At 40.1% G+C, this 25,713-nt stretch overlaps 1 protein-coding gene across 2 annotated transcripts in view; it reads left to right on the top strand.

Moving 5' to 3' along the window:
* The window catches only part of mpped2a (metallophosphoesterase domain containing 2a), a 205,729-nt gene extending 186,567 nt beyond the window's left edge, over positions 1 to 19,162 (top strand). For both annotated transcript variants that reach the window (XM_034159500.1, XM_034159509.1), the window contains 3 exons: positions 10,850 to 10,965; positions 16,286 to 16,399; positions 18,205 to 19,162. In XM_034159500.1, coding sequence (XP_034015391.1) covers positions 10,850 to 10,965; positions 16,286 to 16,399; positions 18,205 to 18,323 — 349 coding nt within the window. In that variant the 3' untranslated portion in view covers positions 18,324 to 19,162. The remainder of the gene's footprint in view (positions 1 to 10,849; positions 10,966 to 16,285; positions 16,400 to 18,204) is intronic.
* Positions 19,163 to 25,713: the final 6,551 nt, after the last annotated feature.

Raw genomic sequence — 25,713 nt, 5'->3', positions numbered from 1 at the left:
TTGTAGTCTTACACACCTCTCTGCAGCTTCTCTCCCCCTGCCATCCCCTCATTACCCCATCCCCGTAGAGACGGTACCTGCTCCCAGACTACCAATAACCAGCAAAAATCTATTTAAGCATAAAAATTCAAAAAGAAAAAATAATATAGCACCTTCAACTGCACCACAGACTAAAACAGTTAAATGTGGTCTATTAAACATTAGGTCTCTCTCTTCTAAGTCCCTGTTAGTAAATGATATAATAATTGATCAACATATTGATTTATTCTGCCTTACAGAAACCTGGTTACAGCAGGATGAATATGTTAGTTTAAATGAGTCACACTAACTGTCAGAATGCTCGTAGCACGGGCCGGTGCGGAGGATTAGCAGCAATATTCCATTCCAGCTTATTAATTAATCAAAAACCCAGACAGAGCTTTAATTCATTTGAAAGCTTGTCTCTTAGTCTTGTCCATCCAAATTGGAAGTCCCAAAAACCAGTTTTATTTGTTGTTATCTATCGTCCACCTGGTCGTTACTGTGAGTTTCTCTGTGAATTTTCAGAACTTTTGTCTGACTTAGTGCTTAGCTCAGATAAGATAATTATAGTGGGCGATTTTAACATCCACACAGATGCTGAGAATGACAGCCTCAACACTGCATTTAATCTATTATTAGACTCTATTGGCTTTGCTCAAAAAGTAAATGAGTCCACCCACCACTTTAATCATATCTTAGATCTTGTTCTGACTTATGGTATGGAAATAGAAGACTTAACAGTATTCCCTGAAAACTCCCTTCTGTCTGATCATTTCTTAATAACATTTACATTTACTCTGATGGACTACCCAGCAGTGGGGAATAAGTTTCATTACACTAGGAGTCTTTCAGAAAGCGCTGTAACTAGGTTTAAGGATATGATTCCTTCTTTATGTTCTCTAATGCCATATACCAACACAGTGCAGAGTAGCTACCTAAACTCTGTAAGGGAGATAGAGTATCTCGTCAATAGTTTTACATCCTCATTGAAGACAACTTTGGATGCTGTAGCTCCTCTGAAAAAGAGAGCTTTAAATCAGAAGTGTCTGACTCCGTGGTATAACTCACAAACTCGTAGCTTAAAGCAGATAACCCGTAAGTTGGAGAGGAAATGGCGTCTCACTAATTTAGAAGATCTTCACTTAGCCTGGAAAAAGAGTTTGTTGCTCTATAAAAAAGCCCTCCGTAAAGCTAGGACATCTTTCTACTCATCACTAATTGAAGAAAATAAGAACAACCCCAGGTTTCTTTTCAGCACTGTAGCCAGGCTGACAAAGAGTCAGAGCTCTATTGAGCTGAGTATTCCATTAACTTTAACTAGTAATGACTTCATGACTTTCTTTGCTAACAAAATTTTAACTATTAGAGAAAAAATTACTCATAACCATCCCAAAGACGTATCGTTATCTTTGGCTGCTTTCAGTGATGCCGGTATTTGGTTAGACTCTTTCTCTCCGATTGTTCTGTCTGAGTTATTTTTATTAGTTACTTCATCCAAACCATCAACATGTTTATTAGACCCCATTCCTACCAGGCTGCTCAAGGAAGCCCTACCATTATGTAATGCTTCGATCTTAAATATGATCAATCTATCTTTGTTAGTTGGCTATGTACCACAGGCTTTTAAGGTGGCAGTAATTAAACCATTACTTAAAAAGCCATCACTTGACCCAGCTATCTTAGCTAATTATAGGCCAATCTCCAACCTTCCTTTTCTCTCAAAAATTCTTGAAAGGGTAGTTGTAAAACAGCTAACTGATCATCTGCAGAGGAATGCTCTATTTGAAGAGTTTCAGTCAGGTTTTAGAATTCATCATAGTACAGAAACAGCATTAGTGAAGGTTACAAATGATCTTATGGCCTCGGACAGTGGACTCATCTCTGTGCTTGTTCTGTTAGACCTCAGTGCTGCTTTTGATACTGTTGACCATAAAATTTTATTACAGAGATTAGAGCATGCCATAGGTATTAAAGGCACTGCGCTGCGGTGGTTTGAATCATATTTGTCTAATAGATTACAATTTGTTCATGTAAATGGGGAATCTTCTTCACAGACTAAAGTTAATTATGGAGTTCCACAAGGTTCTGTGTTAGGACCAATTTTATTCACTTTATACATGCTTCCCTTAGGCAGTATTATTAGACGGTATTGCTTAAATTTTCATTGTTACGCAGATGATACCCAGCTTTATCTATCCATGAAGCCAGAGGACACACACCAATTAGCTAAACTGCAGGATTGTCTTACAGACATAAAGACATGGATGACCTCTAATTTCCTGCTTTTAAACTCAGATAAAACTGAAGTTATTGTACTTGGCCCCACAAATCTTAGAAACATGGTGTCTAACCAGATCCTTACTCTGGATGGCATTACCCTGACCTCTAGTAATACTGTGAGAAATCTTGGAGTCATTTTTGATCAGGATATGTCATTCAAAGCGCATATTAAACAAATATGTAGGACTGCTTTTTTGCATTTACGCAATATCTCTAAAATCAGAAAGGTCTTGTCTCAGAGTGATGCTGAAAAACTAATTCATGCATTTATTTCCTCTAGGCTGGACTATTGTAATTCATTATTATCAGGTTGTCCTAAAAGTTCCCTAAAAGCCTTCAGTTAATTCAAAATGCTGCAGCTAGAGTACTGACGGGGACTAGAAGGAGAGAGCATATCTCACCCATATTGGCCTCTCTTCATTGGCTTCCTGTTAATTCTAGAATAGAATTTAAAATTCTTCTTCTTACTTATAAGGTTTTGAATAATCAGGTCCCATCTTATCTTAGGGACCTCGTAGTACCATATCACCCCAATAGAGCGCTTCGCTCTCAGACTGCAAGCTTACTTGTAGTTCCTAGGGTTTGTAAGAGTAGAATGGGAGGCAGAGCCTTCAGCTTTCAGGCTCCTCTCCTGTGGAACCAGCTCCCAATTCAGAATAGGGAGACAGACACCCTCTCTACTTTTAAGATTAGGCTTAAAACTTTCCTTTTTGCTAAAGCTTATAGTTAGGGCTGGATCAGGTGACCCTGAACCATCCCTTAGTTATGCTGCTATAGACGTAGACTGCTGGGGGGTTCCCATGATGCACTGTTTCTTTCTCTTTTTGCTCTGTATGCACCACTCTGCATTTAATCATTAGTGATCGATCTCTGCTCCCCTCCACAGCATGTCTTTTTCCTGGTTCTCTCCCTCAGCCCCAACCAGTCCCAGCAGAAGACTGCCCCTCCCTGAGCCTGGTTCTGCTGGAGGTTTCTTCCTGTTAAAAGGGAGTTTTTCCTTCCCACTGTAGCCAAGTGCTTGCTCACAGGGGGTCGTTTCGACCGTTGGGGTTTTACATAATTATTGTATGGCCTTGCCTTACAATATAAAGCGCCTTGGGGCAACTGTTTGTTGTGATTTGGCGCTATATAAAAAAATTGATTGATTGATTGATTGATCGCACTCTCTGGCTAATGAATTTCAGCTCCTGCCTTCTGGCTGTAGGTTTAAAGTCCCAAGGTGTAGGACAAAACACTACAGGAGTAGTTTTGCAGCAGTTGTGCATTTGAACAAATCTTAGTAGGTTTAGCACATATTTATATATTTATTTATAGAGCCCGACCGATATATCAGCCGGCCGATATTATTGGCTGATATAAGCCCTTTTCAAAGTACTCACTATCGGCCGAAATTTTGCCGATAGAATGCTGATAATTTCTCAGAAACAAAACAGTTACTGAAAAAATAATGTATGTGTCGACAATGTAAAATGTCCTTGCACCGTTTGTCCAGTAGATGGAGCTCTGACTCCATTCAACTGAGAGCTGCTTACACCCCTGCTTAAGTGTTCATCACCGGCCCCCGTAGTTCGCCGTCACACTGCACTGATCGGCTGACAAAAGCATACAAGTAAGTTTATAAGGATCTATATCCTTATCCTGAACCTATATCTAAGTTGCAACAACAAGAGGTAGAAGATCAGATGTATTTCACAACTCTTTTTAAGGATATGTATTTGCTAATTTCACAAAGGATTAATTCTTGATTGCATTTTTTGAACTTGAAAATTCTTCTCTGTTATTATAAAGTTAATCAATATGAGGACAAAGCTTCAGCTTTTAGCTCATACCTTTTTTGTTAAGGGTCCAAAAAAGAACATTTTATTCATTTAAAAAAATAACAATAATAATATCGGCTGATTTATCGGCTATCTGCAAATCAGCCGATTTATCGATTATTTGCATTTTTTTTATCCAAATATCGTTATCGGCATCGGCCTCAAAAAGTCCATATCGGTCGGGCTCTATTTATTTATTTATTTGCCCTTTGCACATCAGTTTTATGCTGACCATCTTTTAGTGGTTTCTCCTGATGCTTCTTTCTTTTTAGTGGTTTAGTAAGCTTGTGAGTGCCCAGTGATGTCTGTGTTTGTTTTGCATATGTTATTCGTTAGTGTTTTCAGTGTTTTCATTGGTATTGTTGTGTCTGACTAACATGGATGCCCTTTTCTGTTTGCTGCAAGTCAAATCAACCTACGGGTACAAATAAAGTCACCTGAACCTGAGAGACTGTTGGCAGACATATGCACCTTCCAACTGTCATTATTGGGGTTTTTTTGAGGGGGAAAGGGGGGTTTACCGGCATAGTTGACGTCCGTTTATTGCAATATCTCAAAAACTGTCTGATAACTTTTTCTAATTTGGCAAGGACGTAATATGGGTGATTGACATTGTTCCTGTCTAAAAATCATATTTGTAGATTAATTTGTTTGAAAATGGCAGCCATTTTTATGCTGAAAAGAGCCATTTTGAGCACTGAAAGGCAATTTTCTCAAAAAATAATTTTTCACGGGCATAATATGGGTCGTTGACATATTTCACATCAAAAAATTATAGTCATACATTAATTCGGCCATTTTTATGCCGAAAACGGCCAATTCTGGGTATTTGCACTCAATTTTCTCAAAAACTGTCCAATAACTTTTTTCTTTTAATTTATCAAGTATTGGTCAGTTGACACTGTTGCTGTCCTAAAATCATTTGCATAGATTTGTTAGTTTGGAGATGGTGGCCATTTTCGTTTTTTGCCATGGGCTTTAATTGAGCCGGTAACCCGCAGGGCCCTTGGCACTCTAGTTTATTTTTATTATTTTTTTGGTGATGATCCTGAGTGGTCCAGGGTTATATCATATTCCTCAGTATTTTGAGAGTTAAGTGTTTTTTATCAGTTTTTGTCAAAAACTCAGATATGGACTACAAAGCGAGCTCAACAGTCTTTTTTAATGTGAGTTGTTTTGATAAAGGCCGATGTCTCGATCAGAGCTTTTTGATACTAGAACCATCAGTTAGATTTGTTAATCCTGGCTTTGTGCTTTGTTACATGTGTTGCTTATTTGTTTTTAAATTACTGGTTGTGTAAATTGGTAGGTTTATGTGTTTATTTAACCACTCAATACAGTGTCAATGCCCTTCACATTCAGAGCTGTTGAACATTAAACGTGATTCAGCAGATTTTAAAATTATGATAATTTAACAAGTGCATTGATATCTGATTTTAAAATAAATATGTTTCTGTCTGACAACTCACATTGAGAATCTTGATTGCTGCTGCAGCAGCAGCATATACAGTAGTTGGAGTTTGGTGTCTAGGCTCTGACTTAATCACTCCCTTGCGATATTGGGGAGTGATGATTAGATACACAAATCATTCCCTTCAGTCAGAGCCCACAGGTGGAGGCGGGGCTGACAGGAGGCAGCGGAATTGGCAGAGGGGAGAGATGGGAAATCGTGTCTCAAAGAAGCCATCGAAGAGGTCAGGGTAATGCCATCCAGAGTAAGGATCTGGTTAGACACCATGTTTCTAAGATTTGTGGGGCCAAGTACAATAACTTCAGTTTTATCTGAGTTTAAAAGCAGGAAATTAGAGGTCATCCATGTCTTTATGTCTGTAAGACAATCCTGCAGTTTAGCTAATTGGTGTGTGTCCTCTGGCTTCATGGATAGATAAAGCTGGGTATCATCTGCGTAACAATGAAAATTTAAGCAATACCGTCTAATAATACTGCCTAAGGGAAGCATGTATAAAGTGAATAAAATTGGTCCTAGCACAGAACCTTGTGGAACTCCATAATTAACCTTAGTCTGTGAAGAAGATTCCCCATTTACATGAACAAATTGTAATCTATTAGACAAATATGATTCAAACCACCGCAGCGCAGTGCCTTTAATACCTATGGCATGCTCTAATCTCTGTAATAAACTTTTATGGTCAACAGTATCAAAAGCAGCACTGAGGTCTAACAGGACAAGCAACCTTGTAACCTTCACTAATGCTGTTTCTGTACTATGAGTCAGTCACTGCAGGGTCTTAATGTACACTAGCACATATGTTGGTTATACCTGCTAATGGACATGAGTGTTTTCAATAAAGTTTAAGTTTTTAAATCAAAGAAAAACTCATTACTTCTTACTCATTCTTGCTTCCTTTCTTGTGCTTCATTCTTTCTTTTCTTTTTGTTCTCTCTGTTTCTATTTCTGGCGATGTTATACTTCCCTCTACGCCTGCTGCCTCCAGACGCTTCTCCTTTGTTGCCACGGCGACACGCTCCAGATGGCTAGTGTCAAGGCAGGACTGTGCTTCGAATGCAGTCTGATCACAGGCACACGCAGATCTACTCTGGGAACGGAGTGAGACGGCGGCTGCGTACATTCTGTTCAGCGCGGCGAGCAAACTGCACCGGCTTCGTGGCCGCGTAATAAAACCTGTGTCACAGCCACACAGGAAACAATCTCTCCTTTATGTGACCGGGATGTCATTAATCTTCGTGGAGGTTAACAAATGCACTTGCGTGGAAGGTATATTTCATAGGCCGACAGCCGACAATGGGGCCATTGTGGCGCCAGGCTGCAGCTTGCAGCGTTGCGCTCAGTCAGGACCTTTTGGTTCGCTCCAGATCCACGGCTCATGTCCAGAGTTAGATTTCATCTCCCAGATGAATGTGTTTATGCAGGAGAAACCACATGAAACATGGAACAGATTCAGTATTCTCGCTTTGTTTGTTTTGTGCTGTTAGAAGACACGATTTATTGTCCGAAAATAAACGTGTTCGGCCATTTTTCAAAGTTTTGCTCTGTCGCTATTACTCAGTAGTCGAGCCAGACAAATACCCCTCCAGTGTTTGCCGGCCAAGCAGACCAGCTCGGCTCTGATTCACTGCCTTTAAAGTGTCTGCGTACAGCGGCCGCAACAGCACTTATTTCCATCAGAGAAGTGGCGAGTCGTCCCACTAATCCATTAGACTTCCATTAGCTCCGATTTGTGTGATTAGTTCTAATTAATCAGTTCAGTCTGTGGCCTTCACTTGCCCGCGCGCTCCTCACATTTCATTTTTAACCTCATTTCTCAGCTCTCCACTGAGTGAGAGAACAAGGCAGCGAGCGAGCAAATCAAAGAGCAGGCTGCAGGTCTGCCACTGCCTTTGTGTCGGAGCACTCGGCGGTCTTGAACCACCGGACCCAAACAGACTGCTCAGCACTTATGCTGCGTTATCATCACCACCCCCAGTTAATATGAGGGGTTTTTTTTCCCCTGTCTGGAGATAGTTCTGGAGCTCGGCTGTATTTTAAAATGAAACATGAGGGGGGGTTTTGTTTTTTTACACATTTGGGTCTGCTCCAGCTCTGGTTAACAGCACTCAGCCTTCTTGTGGAACAGTAAGTATTGATTTGCGCCGCAGCATCCATCCCTCACTGCAGAGAATATTGATGTTTGAGGTGGCCTGATTTCCCCTGGTCACATGTCATATGCTGCACCACGACCCACAGAGTGCAGCTGCTCCTCCAGTGGGAATAAACAAGCCGGCGGCGCCCTGTGCCACAAATTAAAATTAAAAGATATTGTAAGGGGCGTCATCATGGGTCATCTTATATACTGAGGAATTATGTGATGATAATGTGTCTCCCTTTGCTCTGCTGTCAACCTTCTTCTCCCGTTTCGACTATGGTGATAAATGAAGGCTCAATTTATCAACCAGCAGCTATTTCATTTCTTTTCTCCCTCAGTTTCCACACCCTCCTTCCTCTATCCAGCCACTGCACAGTGGCTTTATTTCTTCATCTGTTTTCTCCCTTCCATCCATCCACATCTGCCAGACAGAGACTTTCTTTGTATCTGCTGTTTTAAGGCTGAGGTGCTGTCACTCGGAGCTGCAGATGCCAATCCACACTGCCGGGGTTCCACAACTGCTGTCAATCATGGGTTTTGCCAAATAGGATGGAGGGCAGACACATGACAGGACCACTTATGGTTCAAAGTGTTTCTCTCATCTGCCTGTGCAGCATTTGTATAATTTTACCTTCTAACATGGATTCAGTATCAGGTTGTAAACTCTGCTCTGTCAGACTCACTGCAGGTAAACAATCTGACTGATCACTTGTTGATTGTAAATGTGCAAGAAACCTTCTCCTGTTTTAGAGCTTCTGTACAAATGAAGCAATTTACAGTGAAAAAGTTGGGTCTCCCAATAAAAAGGGATCAACCAAGAAGATGATTAAAAACAAAATTATCATCAGGTATTTTAATCCCTCATGTTATTCAGGAAGAACACTTGCCAACTCTTAACTTGTTCAATTATCAGTTGTAAGCATTTTCTGTTTTATTTCAAAAACCGCTGTTGAAAGGCTTTAAGTTGCTCCATACTAAGGAAGTCACTTCATATGTTGTAAAACTGCTGTAAACCAGGTCTTTGACGATTACAAACAAGTCTTAAACTGCTGTAAACCGGGTCTTTGACGATTCCGAACAAGTTTTAAACTGCTGCAAACCGGGTCTTTGACGATTCCGAACAAGTTTTAAACTGCTGTAAACCGGGTCTTTGACAGTTCCGAACAAGTTTTAAACTGCTGCAAACCGGGTCTTTGACAGTTCCGAACAAGTTTTAAACTGCTGTAAACCAGGTCTTTGATGATTACGAAGAGGTTTTAAACTGCGGTAAACCGGGTCTTTGACGATTCCGAACAAGTTTTAAACTGCTGGAAACCGGGTCTTTGACAATTCCGAACAAGTTTTAAACTGCTGTAAACCGGGTCTTTTACGATTACGAACAGGTTTTAAAATGCTGTAAACCGGGTCTTTGATGATTACGAACAGGTTTTAAACTGTGGTAAACCGGGTCTTTGGCGATTATGAACAGGTTTTAAAATGCTGTAAACCGGGTCTTTGATGATTACGAACAGGTTTTAAACTGTGGTAAACCGGGTCTTTGGCGATTACGAACAGGTTTTAAAATGCTGTAAACCGGGTCTTTGATGATTACGAACAGGTTTTAAACTGTGGTAAACCGGGTCTTTGGCGATTATGAACAGGTTTTAAACTTTGGTAAACCGGGTATTTGATGATTGCGAACAGGTTTTAAACTGCGGTAAACCAGGTCTTTGACTCCTATAAATTGGGTATTGTCCAGTGCATGATTTTGAGCTGCTCTCAACTCTGTGTTGGCAGGTCTTGAGCTGCTCTAAATCTGTTGTGAATTCAGTTCTGTTAAATTTATTTATACAGTGTCAAATCACATTATAGCCTTCACTCACAGTAAGGTCTAACAACGGATCAATCAATCAATTTTTTTATATAGCGCCAAATCACAACAAACAGTTGCCCCAAGGCTACACATTGGTAACAGCAATAAGGAAAAACTCCCGCATGCTTTTTTCTTTTTTTTTTATAGGAGAAAACCTCAGGTAGACCAGACTCAGTAGGGTGACCATCTGCTTGAGCCATAGTAATAACAAAAAAATAAATAAAGCACAACAAAGATTCACCACAGGTGCAAAGAGAGAAATGTTGCAGCTCAATAACATAGTCTAGTGGTTGTAAGAATGTGTGGCTCGTAAGACACCCAAATGGCGAAGAGCAGAGTGTCAGAAAATGTAACACAACTGGAGAGTCGACAGTCAACACCAGGTTAGTCACAGAATACCCCTCACCCCACGGACCCCATCCACACGATGCTTCCACAGGTTCTCCACAGTGCCCACATGCTGTAGATCTCACATGTCCCAGTTCAGGAACCTCTGAGGACCAGATGGACAGACAGAAGCATCTATGAACCTCCAAACTGCAGTGACATCACACAGAACAAGAAAACCCAGGCATGTCTCATGGACGGTCCACATCTGCACTTTAATATCAGACACAGAACAACGCAGAAATCAGTCAGCCAGCATGAACAGCTGATTGTATCAGCAAACAGGAAAAATACTCACGTGTTCACCAGAAGCAGTGTGTCGTGCTTCTGTCATTCCTCAGAATGTGGCTGTAATGAGACTGAGTCTCTCTCCACCATTACTGGAATAATTGACTTTGGAGGGAAAGACAGCTGTTCAATACAACTAAATCTATTCAGTTATATGATAGACAAGAGATGAGTCGTTAATCTGGATTTAAATAACTCCATGCAACAAGACTTTTATATCAGTGGAAAGACTGTGGAAAGAAAAAGCTCTGTGACCTGCAGACTTCTTCTTTACCTTTGGAACACAAAATAATCCTGCATCCCATGAACAGAGCATGGACTGGAACATAGGTTTATTTAAAACTACCAGATAGGGAGGCACTATTCCATGATTTAATGTGCTAATAACTGCATTTCAAATGGAAACTCACTAAAATCAGTGCAGTATGTTTGGATTATGCATTTTTGAGTGGTCAAAGAGTGTAATTAAAACATGTTGCCTGCTTTGGGTATGTTTATTCATTTTTTTATTTTTAGTTGTTTACATACTGATGGTTTATGGTAACAGACTCTAGTTGGATTGGCTCTGTGTCCGAGTTGACGTTGTTGCCCTCTCCCAGGACTCCATGGTTTAACGGTTGGGGGTTTAACCTGCCTCGAGGTCAGTCTTTGCTGGATAAATGGAACCTCGTCCCTGAGGGCATCGACATCCTGATGACACACGGACCTCCACTCGGTGAGTCTAGTTAACCAATTGTAGCTCCCTTTTTTAATTTAATGGGCTTGTTCCTTTGGGTCAGTATTACTGTATGTGTAATTATGTCATTTAAAAAAATCTCTTAGATAGTAGGTGAAAAATAAGTTTGTTTCTTTTTACTTTAGGATAAAGTGTTTTCAATATGACAGATACCAGCATTTATTAATTTATTTAGAATTTTAAAAAACACTGCTGTAACTTGACATGGTTTAACAGTCTTTTCAGTCTTCATGAATTTCATGTAGTTTAATTGTTCTGAGTTGATGCATAATTTGGTTTACAATTAAAAGGAAAATCATTCCAGGTCCTACTTCCATGTCGTATTCTGTTATTTCAACATCATCATTGATGGTTCAAATGAAAAGTTGAATCTAGGATCATTTAAATATGCACTAATTTTGAGATTTGTTCTTCCAGTAGATGTTGAAAATTTATCAGTAGATGAAAATTTAATTTGGTTTCTGTAGCCCCACAAGGCCCTAGACCCCGGATCCTGCGGGGCGGCGACCCCCTGCAAATTTTCCTCCGATTTTACAATTTTCATTACACAGCCCTGCTAATGGGTTATTTTTGGATATATAGATACGTTGGACTGATACAGTTCTCAGGACCCCCAAAACTAGTTAAAAGAAAAAGCAAGTGCCTTATATTCCTAATAATATGGTATTTCCCAGCAGCTGGTTGTAATGGAGATTTTGCTGTTTTCCCCATCGATGCAGCAAGAATATTCTGACGATAAAGTTGACGATGATAAGCATTTTAGCTTTTATCGGCCGATACTGAAGTTTTCCTGAATCGTGCATATCCCTAATTATTACCACTATGGCTGTCAAACTAATGTTTTAATTTATATTAATTAATCACAGCACCTGTAAAGTGTCAGGGTTTTTTTTTATAAAATTCATTGCACTTTGATTGTCTTGTTGTGATGTCAGTTTCTTGGTTGGTAAATAAAGTGTGTTCAGACGTGTTCAAACAAATACAAATAAAACTGTCACTGACTTTTCAGTGTAAAGCCACAGCTGCTGTGCGGCCCATCCACATGACAAAAAATATTCCTTCACGTTTGTTTTTCTCTTTTGTCAAAGACTGAATAAAAATGTTTTCCAGTAGTTGACTCTTTAGTTTTTTGTTTCTGGTGGTTTATTAGGCCTTAAAGTGTTAAAACAGAGTAAAAAAAAAAAAAATTGATTCATGATCTTTTTATCCAGGTTTTATTGTTCAGTGAGCAGATTTTAAAATAAGATGGTCTTGATAATTATTAAAAGGTTTAGGCTATATTGCACCAAATCGCTTTTTGCCTTCTTTTTACATTCTCATGTTTGTTTTATTTTCAACATCTTCGGAATCCCAAAATTCTGAGTATTTTCACAGATGCTCCCCTGATTTAACCATCATTTCTGATTGACAGTTTGTTTAAGGCCTCTGTGGATCTAGAAAGTATTCACTTTTTCCACATTTTATGTTACAGCCTTACCAAGCATGAAGTCAAAGGAATTGTCTGTAGACTTCTGAGACAGGATTGTCTAGAGGCACAAATCTGGGGAAGGGTACAGAAACAGTTCTTCTACTTTGAAGGTCCCAATGAGCACAGTGGCTTCCATCATTCATAAATGGAAGAAGTTCAGATCCACCAGGACTCTTCCTAGAGCTGGCCGCCCGTTTAAACTGAGCGATCAAGGGAGAAGGGCCTTAGTGAGGGAGGCGACCAAGAACCCAATGGTCACTCTGTCAGAGCACTAGCATTCCTCTGTAGAGAGAGGAGGACAACCATCTCTGCAGCAATCCACCAATCAGGCCTGTATGGTAGAGTGGCCAGAGAGAAGTAAAAGGCACACGGCAGCCCACTTGGACTTTGTCAAAAGGAACCTGAAGGACTCTGACCATGAGAAATAAAATTCTCTGGTCTTGGCGTGAATGCCAGGCATCATGTTTAGAGGGAACCAGGCACAATCCCTACAGTGAAGCATGGTGGTGGCAGCATCATGCTGTGGGGATGTTTTTCAGCAGCGGGAACTGGGAGACTAGTCAGGATTGAGGGAAAGATGAATGCAGCAATGTACAGAGACATCCTGGATGAAATCCTGCTCCAGAGTGCTCTTGACCTCAGACTGGGGTGACGGTTCATCTTTCAGCAGGACAATGACCCTAAGCACACAGCCAAGATATCAAAGGAGTGGCTTCAGGACAACGCTGTGAATGTCCTTGAGTGGCCCAGCCAGAGCCCAGACCTGAATCTGGTTGAACATCTCTGGAGAGATCTGAAAATGGCTGTGCACCGACGCTCCCCATCCAACCTGATTGAGCTTGAGAGGTGCTGCAAAGAGGAATGAGCCAAAGATAGGTGCACCAAGCTTCACATTCAAGACATTTGAGGCTGTAATTGCTGCCAAAAGTACATCAAAAAGTATTGAGCAAATACTGTGAATACTTATGTACACTCAACAAAAATATAAACGCAACACTTTTGGTTTTGCTCCCATTTTGTATGAGATGAACTCAAAGATCTAAAACTTTTTCCACATACACAATATCACCATTTCCCTCAAATATTGTTCACAAACCAGTCTAAATCTGTGATAGTGAGCACTTCTCCTTTGCTGAGATAATCCATCCCACCTCACAGGTGTGCCATATCAAGATGCTGATTAGACACCATGATTAGTGCACAGGTGTGCCTTAGACTGCCCACAATAAAAGGCTACTCTGAAAGGTGCAGTTTTGTTTTATTGGGGGGGATACCAGTCAGTATCTGGTGTGACCACCATTTGCCTCATGCAGTGCAACACATCTCCTTCGCATAGAGTTGATCAGGTTGTCAATTGTGGCCTGTGGAATGTTGGTCCACTCCTCTTCAATGGCTGTGTGAAGTTGCTGGATATTGGCAGGAACTGGTACACACTGTCATATACGCCGGTCCAGAGCATCCCAAACATGCTCAATGGGTGACATGTCCGGTGAGTATGCCGGCCATGAAAGAACTGGGACATTTTCAGCTTCCAAGAATTGTGTACAGATCCTTGCAACATGGGGCCGTGCATTATCCTGCTGCAACATGAGGTGATGTTCTTGGATGTATGGCACAACAATGGGCCTCAGGATCTCGTCACGGTATCTCTGTGCATTCAAAATGCCATCAATAAAATGCACCTGTGTTCTTCGTCCATAACAGATGCCTGCTCATACCATAACCCCACCGCCACCATGGGCCACTCGATCCACAACATTGACATCAGAAAACCGCTCACCCACACGACGCCACACACGCTGTCTGCCATCTGCCCTGAACAGTGTGAACCGGGATTCATCCGTGAAGAGAACACCTCTCTAACGTGCCAAACTCCAGCGAATGTGAGCATTTGCCCACTCAAGTTGGTTACGACGACGAACTGGAGTCAGGTCGAGACCCCGATGAGGACGACGAGCATGCAGATGAGCTTCCCTGAGACGGTTTCTGACAGTTTGTGCAGAAATTCTTTGGTTATGCAAACCGATTGTTTCAGCAGCTGTCCGAGTGGCTGGTCTCAGGCGATCTTGGAGGTGAACATGCTGGATGTGGAGGTCCTGGGCTGGTGTGGTTACACGTGGTCTGCGGTTGTGAGGCTGGTTGGATGTACTGCCAAATTCTCTGAAACGCCTTTGGAGACGGCTTATGGTAGAGAAATGAACATTCAATACACGAGCAACAGCTCTGGTTGACATTCCTGCTGTCAGCATGCCAATTGCACGCTCCCTCAAATCTTGCGACATCTGTGGCCTTTCAGAGTGGCCTTTTATTGTGGGCAGTCTAAGGCACAGCTGTACACTAATCATGGTGTCTAATCAGCATCTTGGTACAATGAATTTACTCCATTTTGGAATAAGGCTGTAACATAACAAAATGTGGAAAAGGTGAAGCGCTGTGAGTACTCACTGTACCCTACAGCCCTGTTTTGCAATGACATCTGTGCAGTACCTTTTTGTGCTAACCTGTGCCAGGTGTAAGATAGGGTCCAACATGTCTGGCAGATGCATAGAAGACATGCATTGATCACATAGTTTGACTTGTATTTAATTTTCCAAGCATTCAGGTTTAGTTTTCTTTATTTTTGGACCCCAGGTTGTCTTGTTTGTTTGTTTGTGTTTTCCCCCACCCTTACTGGCTTGTTGAGTGATTTCTTTCCTTCTCGCCAACGGACGTTTGCTGCAGTGACTGTGGCTGCTGTCAAGGACGTTTGATTGCGTAGGAACTCTATTTTGTATCAGGGTGACAGACGCTGCAAATAATTGGAGACTGCCCACGGAGAGTGCACGGTACGACGGCTGGAGCTTAAAGGCGCAGGATGGCTCTCCAACGCTGGAACACAAAAATTAAGAAGATCTGGACTCATTAATGAAATGAAGTGATAGAAATTAAACTTTTCTGAAATCTGTATGCTTATATGGAGTGAAGCGAGCAACAAATAAAAAAATTTGAAAGAAAATCCAAGCAAAAAAAATTGCTTTGAAAACAAAAATAAAGGTAGACTTTAAAGGGATTTGTTTTGTTTTTCTCTTTTTTGAATCCAACTTCTATCATTTGAAGTCAAACGTTTTTGCTTGTGGGTCAAATTGTTTGGCCCACAAATTGTCATCAAAAAAGTTGTGTTTTCACATGAAAATGTTTTGTGCATCATAATCTTTTGCAAATCAGAAAGTTTAGCCTTCAGGTTGAGGTGGCTGTAATGATGTCAGGCCCTCTCTGTAACACGTGGTGGTAGAGACCTGGTGGCTGTTCTGGTGACTTCAGACTGCTGGAGCCGAGTTGTCTAATGTCTCATCTGGATTTAAGGTTGAATGTGTGTGAAAACCTTTTGACTTGCAAAAGATTTTTAATGCACAAAAACTTTCAACTTGAAAACAAAACTTTTCAACTCGCAAAACATTTTGACTCGGAAGCAAAAGTTTTTTGACTTGAAATGAAATCCAACTCAACTTCAATGCAATAGGTTTTTACTCGCAAAAGATGTCGATGCAAAAAAAAGAAAAAAAACTTTTGACCTGAAGAGACAACTTTATCCACTCACAAAACAATTTAATTTGAAATGAAAGCGGATGGATTCCTGAGAGGGGAGCCCCCCCCCCGGACCCACCATCAGACAGGGCCAGAGACGGCCCACCGGGGCACACGCTGGCAGCGCACCTGAGCATCGTGTGCACCAATTTATACTCAGTGACAGTTGCTTTATCTGAAAACAGAAAAGAAGCAGAATTCTTTGTTTTCCAGATTGTTACAAGTCGACTCATTACTTCAGTGTTTTCTGTGCGTGTGTGTTTGTAGGGTTTCGAGACTGGGTTCCAAAGGAGCTCCAGCGGGTCGGCTGTGTGGAGCTACTCAACACGGTCCAAAAGAGGGTCAGACCCAAACTTCATGCCTTTGGGGGCATTCATGAAGGTACCAAGACATTTAATAAATTATTTCAGGCATTCCGGATGTAATTATTCATCTTCCAGCAACAACATGATGCTCTTAGTGGCAGAAATTGCCATTTGAACATGTTGACTGCAGAGATGGAAAAAGACAATATCGTCAACGCTAAAACACCTTTTTATTGGATAAACATGCAGCATTTTAAACAGATAAACACTTTCAAAACATGTGCTGGGTGGAAACCAGTAATACCAAATGTGATAAACTTCACTCTGATTCGTCACATAAGCAAAATAAAATCTAAATGCTATGAATATCAAATAAAATAAGATATAACAAAATGGAATTTAGCAACAGTATCATTTTAATCATTCAAACAGGAGCATTTGTAATGCAAAAAAAAAAAAGATTTGTGATGGGCCATTTTGACGGCTGTCTTGAATTTTCAGGCGGCCAATCGGCCAAATATTCTAAGTGATATCATGAGAATCACCGTACTTCTACCACCAAATGCATGATTTTTTTATTATTATTATCTGCTCCACTAACTGCATCAACATTCACAGCTTCAGAGTGGAGTGAAACGGATAAGAATTTTCTTAAAGAGAAGGATTTCATCAACAGTGGATGGACAAAAGTCTTTCTTTTTTACACTTCTCCATCATGGTGTCACTGCTGGTGTAAAATCCACTCATATTTCTGAACATATTTAAAATTCTATGCTTAAAATATCAGGGAGCCAGTAATCCTGAACAGAGCTGTACTTATTAATGTCAAAGTGGCTTCCTGCAGGTCAAACAGTCCTGGTCCTGACAGATTTTAGTACAAGAAAACACATCAAATCTATGATGTGCTTCCTGCAAAAACAGCTGCTGAAATTTTGTGTCGTTTTAAGAAAATCCTGCTGAAAAGTGTTCTTCATCATTTCACCAGTCCTGATGGTTTGACCTTTACACTATTGTGGATGCACCAGAATTGTGCATATCATGCCAGATTAAGACTCCACCCCCAACCAAGAAACTGAAGAAAAGGTCACCCAATTTAAAATCAGAAAGCGAGGTGACTGAAGCACGGAGGGGAATCCAGTATCGTTTACTCTGAAGTCACATTTGATCTCGAGAGGTTTTGCGAGATTTCCTGTCTGACCTGGTGAAATCTCTTGGTGTGTGGTGTGTTGTCTTTACCACGTGGCTGCACACCACACACTGTACGACAACGACGACTTCTTCTTTCGGCTGCTCCCGTTAAGGGTCGCCACAGTAGGTCAATTGTCTCCATCTCACCCTGTCCTCTGTATCTTCCTCTGTCACACCAACCACCTGCATGTCCTCCCTCAGCACATCCATGAACCTCCTCTTTGGTCTCCCTCTTCTCCTCATGTCTGGTGGCTCCATCCTCAGCATCCTTCTCCCTATATACCCTGGGTCCCTCCTCTGCACATGTCCAAACCATCTCAGTCTTGCTTCTTTGACTTTGTCTCCAAACCGTCCCACCTGAGCTGTCCCTCTGATATGTTCATTCAGAGGGACAGCTTAGGTGGGACGGTGGACACACTGTACAGCCAAAACTGTTCAGATTTTTTTTTTAGCACCGTTTGTGGGGTCTCTCGGGTATTGAAAACTTACCGACTATTTTAAAAACTTGCTCTTTGAACCAGGCATTACCAACATCCTAATTTGCTGTGAAGTTGAAAGTGGGTCGTATGTCGTATATTTGTTGGGGGGTGACAGGCGTTTGGGGGGGGGCGGGGGTGTTTGCGCACCAGATTGGAGATTTTTGTCGTTTTGTGTGCATTGCCTGTTTGTGACGCTTGTATCCTCCCTTCTCAGGCTACGGCATCATGACAGACGGTTACACAACATTCATCAATGCGTCAACCTGCACAGTCAGCTTCCAGCCCACCAACCCCCCCATCGTGTTTGACCTGCCCAACCCCTCCACCTCCTGAGACCAGAGGACAGATGGGGTCAGGGGTCAGAGCCAGGATAAACTACTTTTTTCTATGAATATGTTATGTTTAAAAAAAAAAACAAATCTAAGTGTTTTCTTTGCTACTTTATATTCTTCTCCAAGCTGTTGTTCACATTGAGAAGATTTGGGTTGGGGGGGGGGGGGGTTAAAGGAGAATACCGGTGTTCTGGTTTAGTTTGTGCCAACATTTCTGGTTTTCTGCACACAGGCATCAGATTTTAGGAGCCGTTTTCCTTTCAAAGAAAATGCTTTCAGGGTGAAGTTATGTTGAAAAATTAAGTTCCTGCAACAAAAAAATAAAGCAAAAGAAGAATATGGTTATTTATTCACAACAAAACACTTTGTGTTGATATTTCTGATAATGTGCTGATATTTTGTTGTTGTTTTTATTTATTTGTTGGCCAGATCCTGATATCACTTATTTTAACTCGCCTGTTGTGAATCACATTTTCTCTTTTTTTTTTTTGGCATAAATGTTATGGTTAAGTCATATTTACCCAACCTTGTAACAATTAATTTTAATATCTCTTTAATTTTAGACATTGTACTTATGTTTCTAAACAATACTTTTTCAATGAAAACATTGTGACTTAAAACTCAGAAATGTACAACTTTGTATCAAAATATGACCATTTTTTTTAAAACTACTGGTTTTTCTTTCAAAATATTTTCACTTCATTCTTTTAAGTTCTCGCGGATAATCTCGACGTTATAACTACATTTTTGAAAAGGGGGGGGGGGGGGTTCAAAGTACTTCTGCCTGATCTTATCATGTTTCCCAGCAGTCGCCAGAAAATATTGTTTTCTTCTCTGATCAAACTGGTTTAGGTTTCTCTCTCTCTCTCTCTCTCTTTCTCTCTCTGAATGTGAACTTATGTGAAAATGGAAAAACTGACTTTGTGTCTTCGCTGGCGTTTTATGTATTGGTGCCGTTAATTTTGTTGAATTATTATTATTTTTTTTTATTTTTTTTTTGCCTTGTTTTTCTCTAAGTGCAGTCAGTTTGAAAGTTTAAAAAAACTACAAAAAAATAACCAAATGTCTATAAATGATTTCAGCATTTAATGCAGAGTGAAGTTTGTGGGAATGTTAGAACTGAAAATGACGCACCGGTATTCTCCTTTTTCACTGGGATTTTGTGGTAAAACAATCTTGCTCTTGATGAATATTGTTCTGGTCTGTAAGATAAATGAGGCTTTGTGAATTTGTACAATTTTTTTGTTTGTTTGGTTTGCGTCAGCCAACAATGGATGCCAGTGTTTTTACGTTGTATCACGGGATATTTGGTGCAGATTTTTTTTCTTCTTCTTCTGGTCAGTTTGTCTTTTCTTTATTGGCTGACAGGGATGCTGCCTTAAACGAGCTTTAATGTTCTCAGCTTGAGCCCCACATCTCTGCGAGCTCAGAGAGAAGTCCTTATTTATTACCCATCATTCCAGCAACACGCCACGTGACTGAGACAGGAACAGGAAGCTGCCACTTACAGCCCAAAACATCCACTCTGCAACATCCCAATTTGGAAAAGAAATGTATGTAAAATATATATATATATATATTATATATATATATTCATGTTGTAAAACATCTGTATGAAAAGTTGTTTGATTTAAAAAAAAAAAAAATCTGGTGCTTTTTCTTTTTCTATATGCACCTGTATAATGGATGCGTTTCTTTCTTGTTGCCATCAGACGCTCGTCTGTATTTTTTTCTTCTTCTATCAACTCTCCCTGTAGACGTTTGTTTCAGATGAGAGGAAAGTTTGAGTCACAATCCAACAGGTGCTGGTTTTTCTCGATAATGCACCTGCCTAAAACTTACATTGTCTTTAAAGTGTAAATCAGAATTTTTTTGTTTTGTTTTTATAATTTTGCACTGTGTGTAAATGCAATCTTGCTAGCACAAAAAAAACAACATTGCCAATAGTTCTCAACTTTGCCACTGTAAATGCTCTTTTTGTGCCCTGTTCCTCTTGCTCTTTTTCTGATTGTACCTTTCTTCATGAAAATATTAGTTTTTATTTCAGTTCATTGTGATATATTTAGCTGCCTTTATATGCAAATAAAATTGCAAGATTTTTACTTGTCTTGGTTTAAATCTACTTATGAGTCAGAGTTAGCATGTTTGCATTTTTGGCTCATTCTGTATCAAATCGATCAGCCTCGCCAGTTTGTAGACTTGGGTTCATGCTACCTGTCGGTGTGTTCGAACAAGACAATCTGCATCGTCTCAGTCCACCCAGCTGTCAGTGGTCACCATCCTTGGCTGGGGAAGGAACCTACAGCAGTGTTCAGAATAATAGTAGTGCTATGTGACTAAAAAGATTAATTCAGGTTTTGAGTATATTTCTTATTGTTACATGGGAAACAAGGTGCACACTCTTAAGGCTATGAAATTGGGCTATTAGTAAGAAAAAGAAAAGGGGGTGTTCACAATAATAGTAGTGTGGCATTCAGTCAGTGAGTTTGTCAATTTTGTTGAACATGCTTTTCTCTTTGAAAGCCTGAGGAAAATGAGACGTTCAAGACATTGTTCAGAAGAACAGCGTAGTTTGATTAAAAAGTTGATTGGAGGGGAAAACAAAAAATTATAGGCTGTTCATCTACAATGATCTCCAATGCTTTAAAATGGACAAAAAACAAACATGCGTGGAAGAAAATGGAAAACAACCATCAAAATGGATAGAAGAATAACCAGAATGGCAAAGGCTCACCCATTGATTAGCTCCAGGATGATCAAAGACAGTCTGGAGTTACCTGTAAGTGCTGTGACAGTTAGAAGACGCCTGTGTGAAGCTAATTTATTTGCAAGAATCCCCCGCAAAGTCCCTCTGTTATATAAAAGACATGTGCAGAAGAGGTTACAATTTGCCAAAGAACACATCAACTGGCCTAAAGAGAAATGGAGGAATATTTTGTGGACTGATGACAGTAAAATTGTTCTTTTTGGGTCCAAGGGCCGCAGACAGTTTTGAGACGACCCCCAAACTCTGAATTCAAGCCACAGTTCACAGTGAAGACAGTGAAGCATGGTGGTGTAAGCATTCATGATATGGGCATGTTTCTCCTACTATGGTGTTGGGCCTATATATCGCATACCAGGTATCATGGATCAGTTTGGATATGTCAAAATACTTGAGGTCATGTTGCATTATGCTGAAGAGGACATGCCTTCAAAATGGGTGTTTCAACAAGACAATGACCCCAAGCACACTAGTAAACAAGCAAAATCTTGGTTCCAAACCAACAAAATGAATGCCTTACAAATGTGAAGAAATCATGAAAAACTGTGGTTATACAACTAAATACTAGTTTAGTGATTCACAGGATTGCTAAAAAAGCAGTTTGAACATAATAGTTTTGGGTTTGTAGCGTCAACAGCAGATGCTACTATTATTGTGAACACCCCCTTTTCTACTTTTTTTACTAATAGCCCAATTTCATAGCCTTAAGAGTGTGCATATCATGAATGCTTGGTCTTGTTGGATTTGTGAGAATCTACTTATTATTTTACTTCTGTTTTTAGTTATGTAGTTTAATTTTTATTTATTTTTAATTATTTATTTCATCGTTTTGTGTGAGGCGCCTTGAGACGGCTGTTGTGATTTGACGCATTATAAGATGATTAAATTGAAATTGAATTAACTCTATCATTTACACCACATGACAAGCTAGGACATCTTACTACTCATCACTAATTGAAGAAAATAAGAACAACCCCAGGTTTCTTTTCAGCACTGTAGCCAGGCTGACAAAGAGTCAGAGCTCTATTGAGCCGAGTATTCCATTAACTTTAACTAGTAATGACTTCATGACTTTCTTTGCTAATAAAATTTTAACTATTAAAGAAAAAATTACTCATAACCATCCCAAAGACGTATCGTTATCTTTGGCTGCTTTCAGTGATGCCGGTATTTGGTTAGACTCTTTCTCTCAGATTGTTCTGTCTGAGTTATTTTCATTAGTTACTTCCTCCAAACCATCAACATGTTTATTAGACCCCATTCCTACCAGGCTGCTCAAGGAAGCCCTACCATTATTTAATGCTTCGATCTTAAATATGATCAATCTATCTTTATTAGTTGGCTATGTACCACAGGCTTTTAAGGTGGCAGTAATTAAACCATTACTTAAAAAGCCATCACTTGACCCAGCTATCTTAGCTAATTATAGGCCAATCTCCAACCTTCCTTTTCTCTCAAAAATTCTTGAAAGTGTAGTTGTAAAACAGCTAACTGATCATCTGCAGAGGAATGGTCTATTTGAAGAGTTTCAGTCAGGTTTTAGAATTCATCATAGTACAGAAACAGCATTAGTGAAGGTTACAAATGATCTTCTTATGGCCTCAGACAGTGGACTCATCTCTGTGCTTGTTCTGTTAGACCTCAGTGCTGCTTTTGATACTGTTGACCATAAAATTTTATTACAGAGATTAGAGCATGCCATAGGTATTAAAGGCACTGCGCTGCGGTGGTTTGAATCATATTTATCTAATAGATTACAATTTGTTCATGTAAATGGGGAATCTTCTTCACAGACTAAGGTTAATTATGGAGTTCCACAAGGTTCTGTGCTAGGACCAATTTTATTCACTTTATACATGCTTCCCTTAGGCAGTATTATTAGACGGCATTGCTTAAATTTTCATTGTTACGCAGATGATACCCAGCTTTATCTATCCATGAAGCCAGAGGACACACACCAATTAGCTAAACTGCAGGATTGTCTTACAGACATAAAGACATGGATGACCTGTAATTTCCTGCTTTTAAACTCAGATAAAACTGAAGTTATTGTATTGTACAGATCCTTACTCTGGATGGCATTACCCTGACCTCTAGTAATACTGTGAGAAATCTTTGAGTCATTTTTGATCAGGATATGTCATTTAATGCGCATATTAAACAAATATGTAGGACTGCTTTTTTGCATTTACGCAATATCTCTAAAATTAGAAAGGTCTTGTCTCAGAGTGATGCTGAAAAACTAATTCATGCATTTATTTCCTCTAGGCTGGACTATTGTAATTCATTATTATCAGGTTGTCCTAAAAGTTCCCTGAAAAGCCTTCAGTTAATTCAAAATGCTGCAGCTAGAGTACTGACGGGGACTAGGAGAGAGCATATCTCACCCATATTGGCCTCTCTTCATTGGCTTCGTGTTAATTCTAGAATAGAATTTAAAATTCTTCTTCTTACTTATAAGGTTTTGAATAATCAGGTCCCATCTTATCTTAGGGACCTCATAGTACCATATCACCCCAATAGAGCGCTTCGCTCTCAGACTGCAGGCTTACTTGTAGTTCCTAGGGTTTGTAAGAGTAGAATGGGAGGCAGAGCCTTCAGCTTTCAGGCTCCTCTCCTGTGGAACCAGCTCCCAATTCAGATCAGGGAGACAGACACCCTCTCTACTTTTAAGATTAGGCTTAAAACTTTCCTTTTTGCTAAAGCTTGTAGTTAGGGCTGGATCAGGTGACCCTGAACCATCCCTTAGTTATGCTGCTATAGACTTAGACTGCTGGGGGGTTCCCATGATGCATTGAGTGTTTCTCTTTTTGCTCTGTATGCACCACTCTGCATTTAATCATTAGTGATCGATCTCTGCTCCCCTCCACAGCATGTCTTTTTCCTGGTTCTCTCCCTCAGCCGCAACCAGTCCCAGCAGAAGACTGCCCCTCCCTGAGCCTGGTTCTGCTGGAGGTTTCTTCCTGTTAAAAGGGAGTTTTTCCTTCCCACTGTCGCCAAGTGCTTGCTCACAGGGGGTCGTTTTGACCGTTGGGGTTTTTACGTAATTATTGTATGGCCTTGCCTTACAATATAAAGCGCCTTGGGGCAACTGTTTGTTGTGATTTGGCGCTATATAAATAAAATTGATTGATTGAATTGATTGATGATCAATGTAACCTCCTCGTCTGAAATTTCTGAAGAAACAATCTGTCTCCAGTTTTCCTTAAAACCACCGAGCAAATTCAAGTCTCCTTGCCATTTACTGGGGAGTTAGTTCACTCTGAGACTGAATTTTGTCTGGAAAGAGATGCAAGTCAGCCATTAGGATGCGTTGCACAGAACTTGACGATTTTTGTTCTCTGGATCAACTGCGGAATTTTTCCTGCACTTTAATGTCTTGCAGAACAAAACACCATTATTTCCCAGTAAAACTATTTCCTGGTATTCATATTTCAGAGTACTTTTGGGTACTCTGAAATATACTTTTGGTAAGCTAGTGTTGGCGGAGGTTCGCATTCAACAAACGCAGTGCTCTACTTTTCATTTTATATCTAAAGATGATTTGACCCTTAACTGGAAAGAGCAGGTTCAGAAAACAGATGGGTGATGTGACTTCACATTTGTGTTTAATAGTAACCATGTGAGCGTATCTCTAACCAGTACCTCCTAAATAAGCCCTCTGGATAAGCTCTGGGTCCAACGTGACTTAGAATTTCAACCAGATTTTTCTGAAAATCAAGTTATTCTTTGGTCTACCCTCAATTTTTCCATCACATCCAGTTCAAAAAAGCTTTTTTGAGTTCATTTGTTCACATACAAATGGACATAAAACAATATTCCTCATAGGATAACGCTGCATGCAGGTGGAGCGATATGCAGCTTGAAGATTTGGAAAATTATGGCTTGAGATCATCTGCAGCTGTCCCACTGGTACTGATGCAGTTTCTTTTAAACAGTTTGTAGAAAAAGTATCTGTCACTCAGAGGAATGAATGAAACATTAACATGACTTAACCTTTAATTCAGTATCATGTGACGTAGAACTCAGATCAACAACATACAGAAAGACTGCAAATGTCTCGCTCCTTTGAAGTGGAAATTGGTCCAACAGCTTTTGTCACATAATTCACAAGGAAAAAAAAGGTAAAGTTTAGGGATGATTTCTATGTGGGAAAAATGTCCCGAGACTCATCTCTGGTCTTAACATTTTATTTACACTGTCAACAAGGAGAGGCGGCGACTTCTAAAGAGCATAGACAAAAACTGTTTGAGCCGCTGTGAGCGTGCTGGTTCATGTGTTTTACAGTCGACTGTGGAGTGTTGTGAAAACACATTCAAAGAAGAGCAGCTCTCAGAGCGCAGAGCTCAAAGGGCCAACAAACTCCCGGATCTGCATCGGCACCCCAGGACAGAGGCTAGCCACGGACTGAGGAAAAACAACATAGAAAGTTCAAAAAAGATATTAAAAAAGATCAGGGATTGTTAGATTTACTTCAGTTTATATTTCTTTGCAGGCATGAACCCAAAATATGTCATGTTGTGTGGTCAACTTGTATACAGTTGTATGTAAAAGTTTTGGCACCCCTGATGATTTCCATAATTTTCCTTTATAAATCATTGGTTGTTTGGATCAACAATTTCAGTTA

This window comes from Thalassophryne amazonica, chromosome 2, assembly GCF_902500255.1.
Source record: "Thalassophryne amazonica chromosome 2, fThaAma1.1, whole genome shotgun sequence".
In the NCBI taxonomy this organism is placed as follows: Eukaryota; Metazoa; Chordata; class Actinopteri; order Batrachoidiformes; family Batrachoididae; genus Thalassophryne; species Thalassophryne amazonica.
This window is presented reverse-complemented; position numbering and strand designations above follow the sequence as displayed.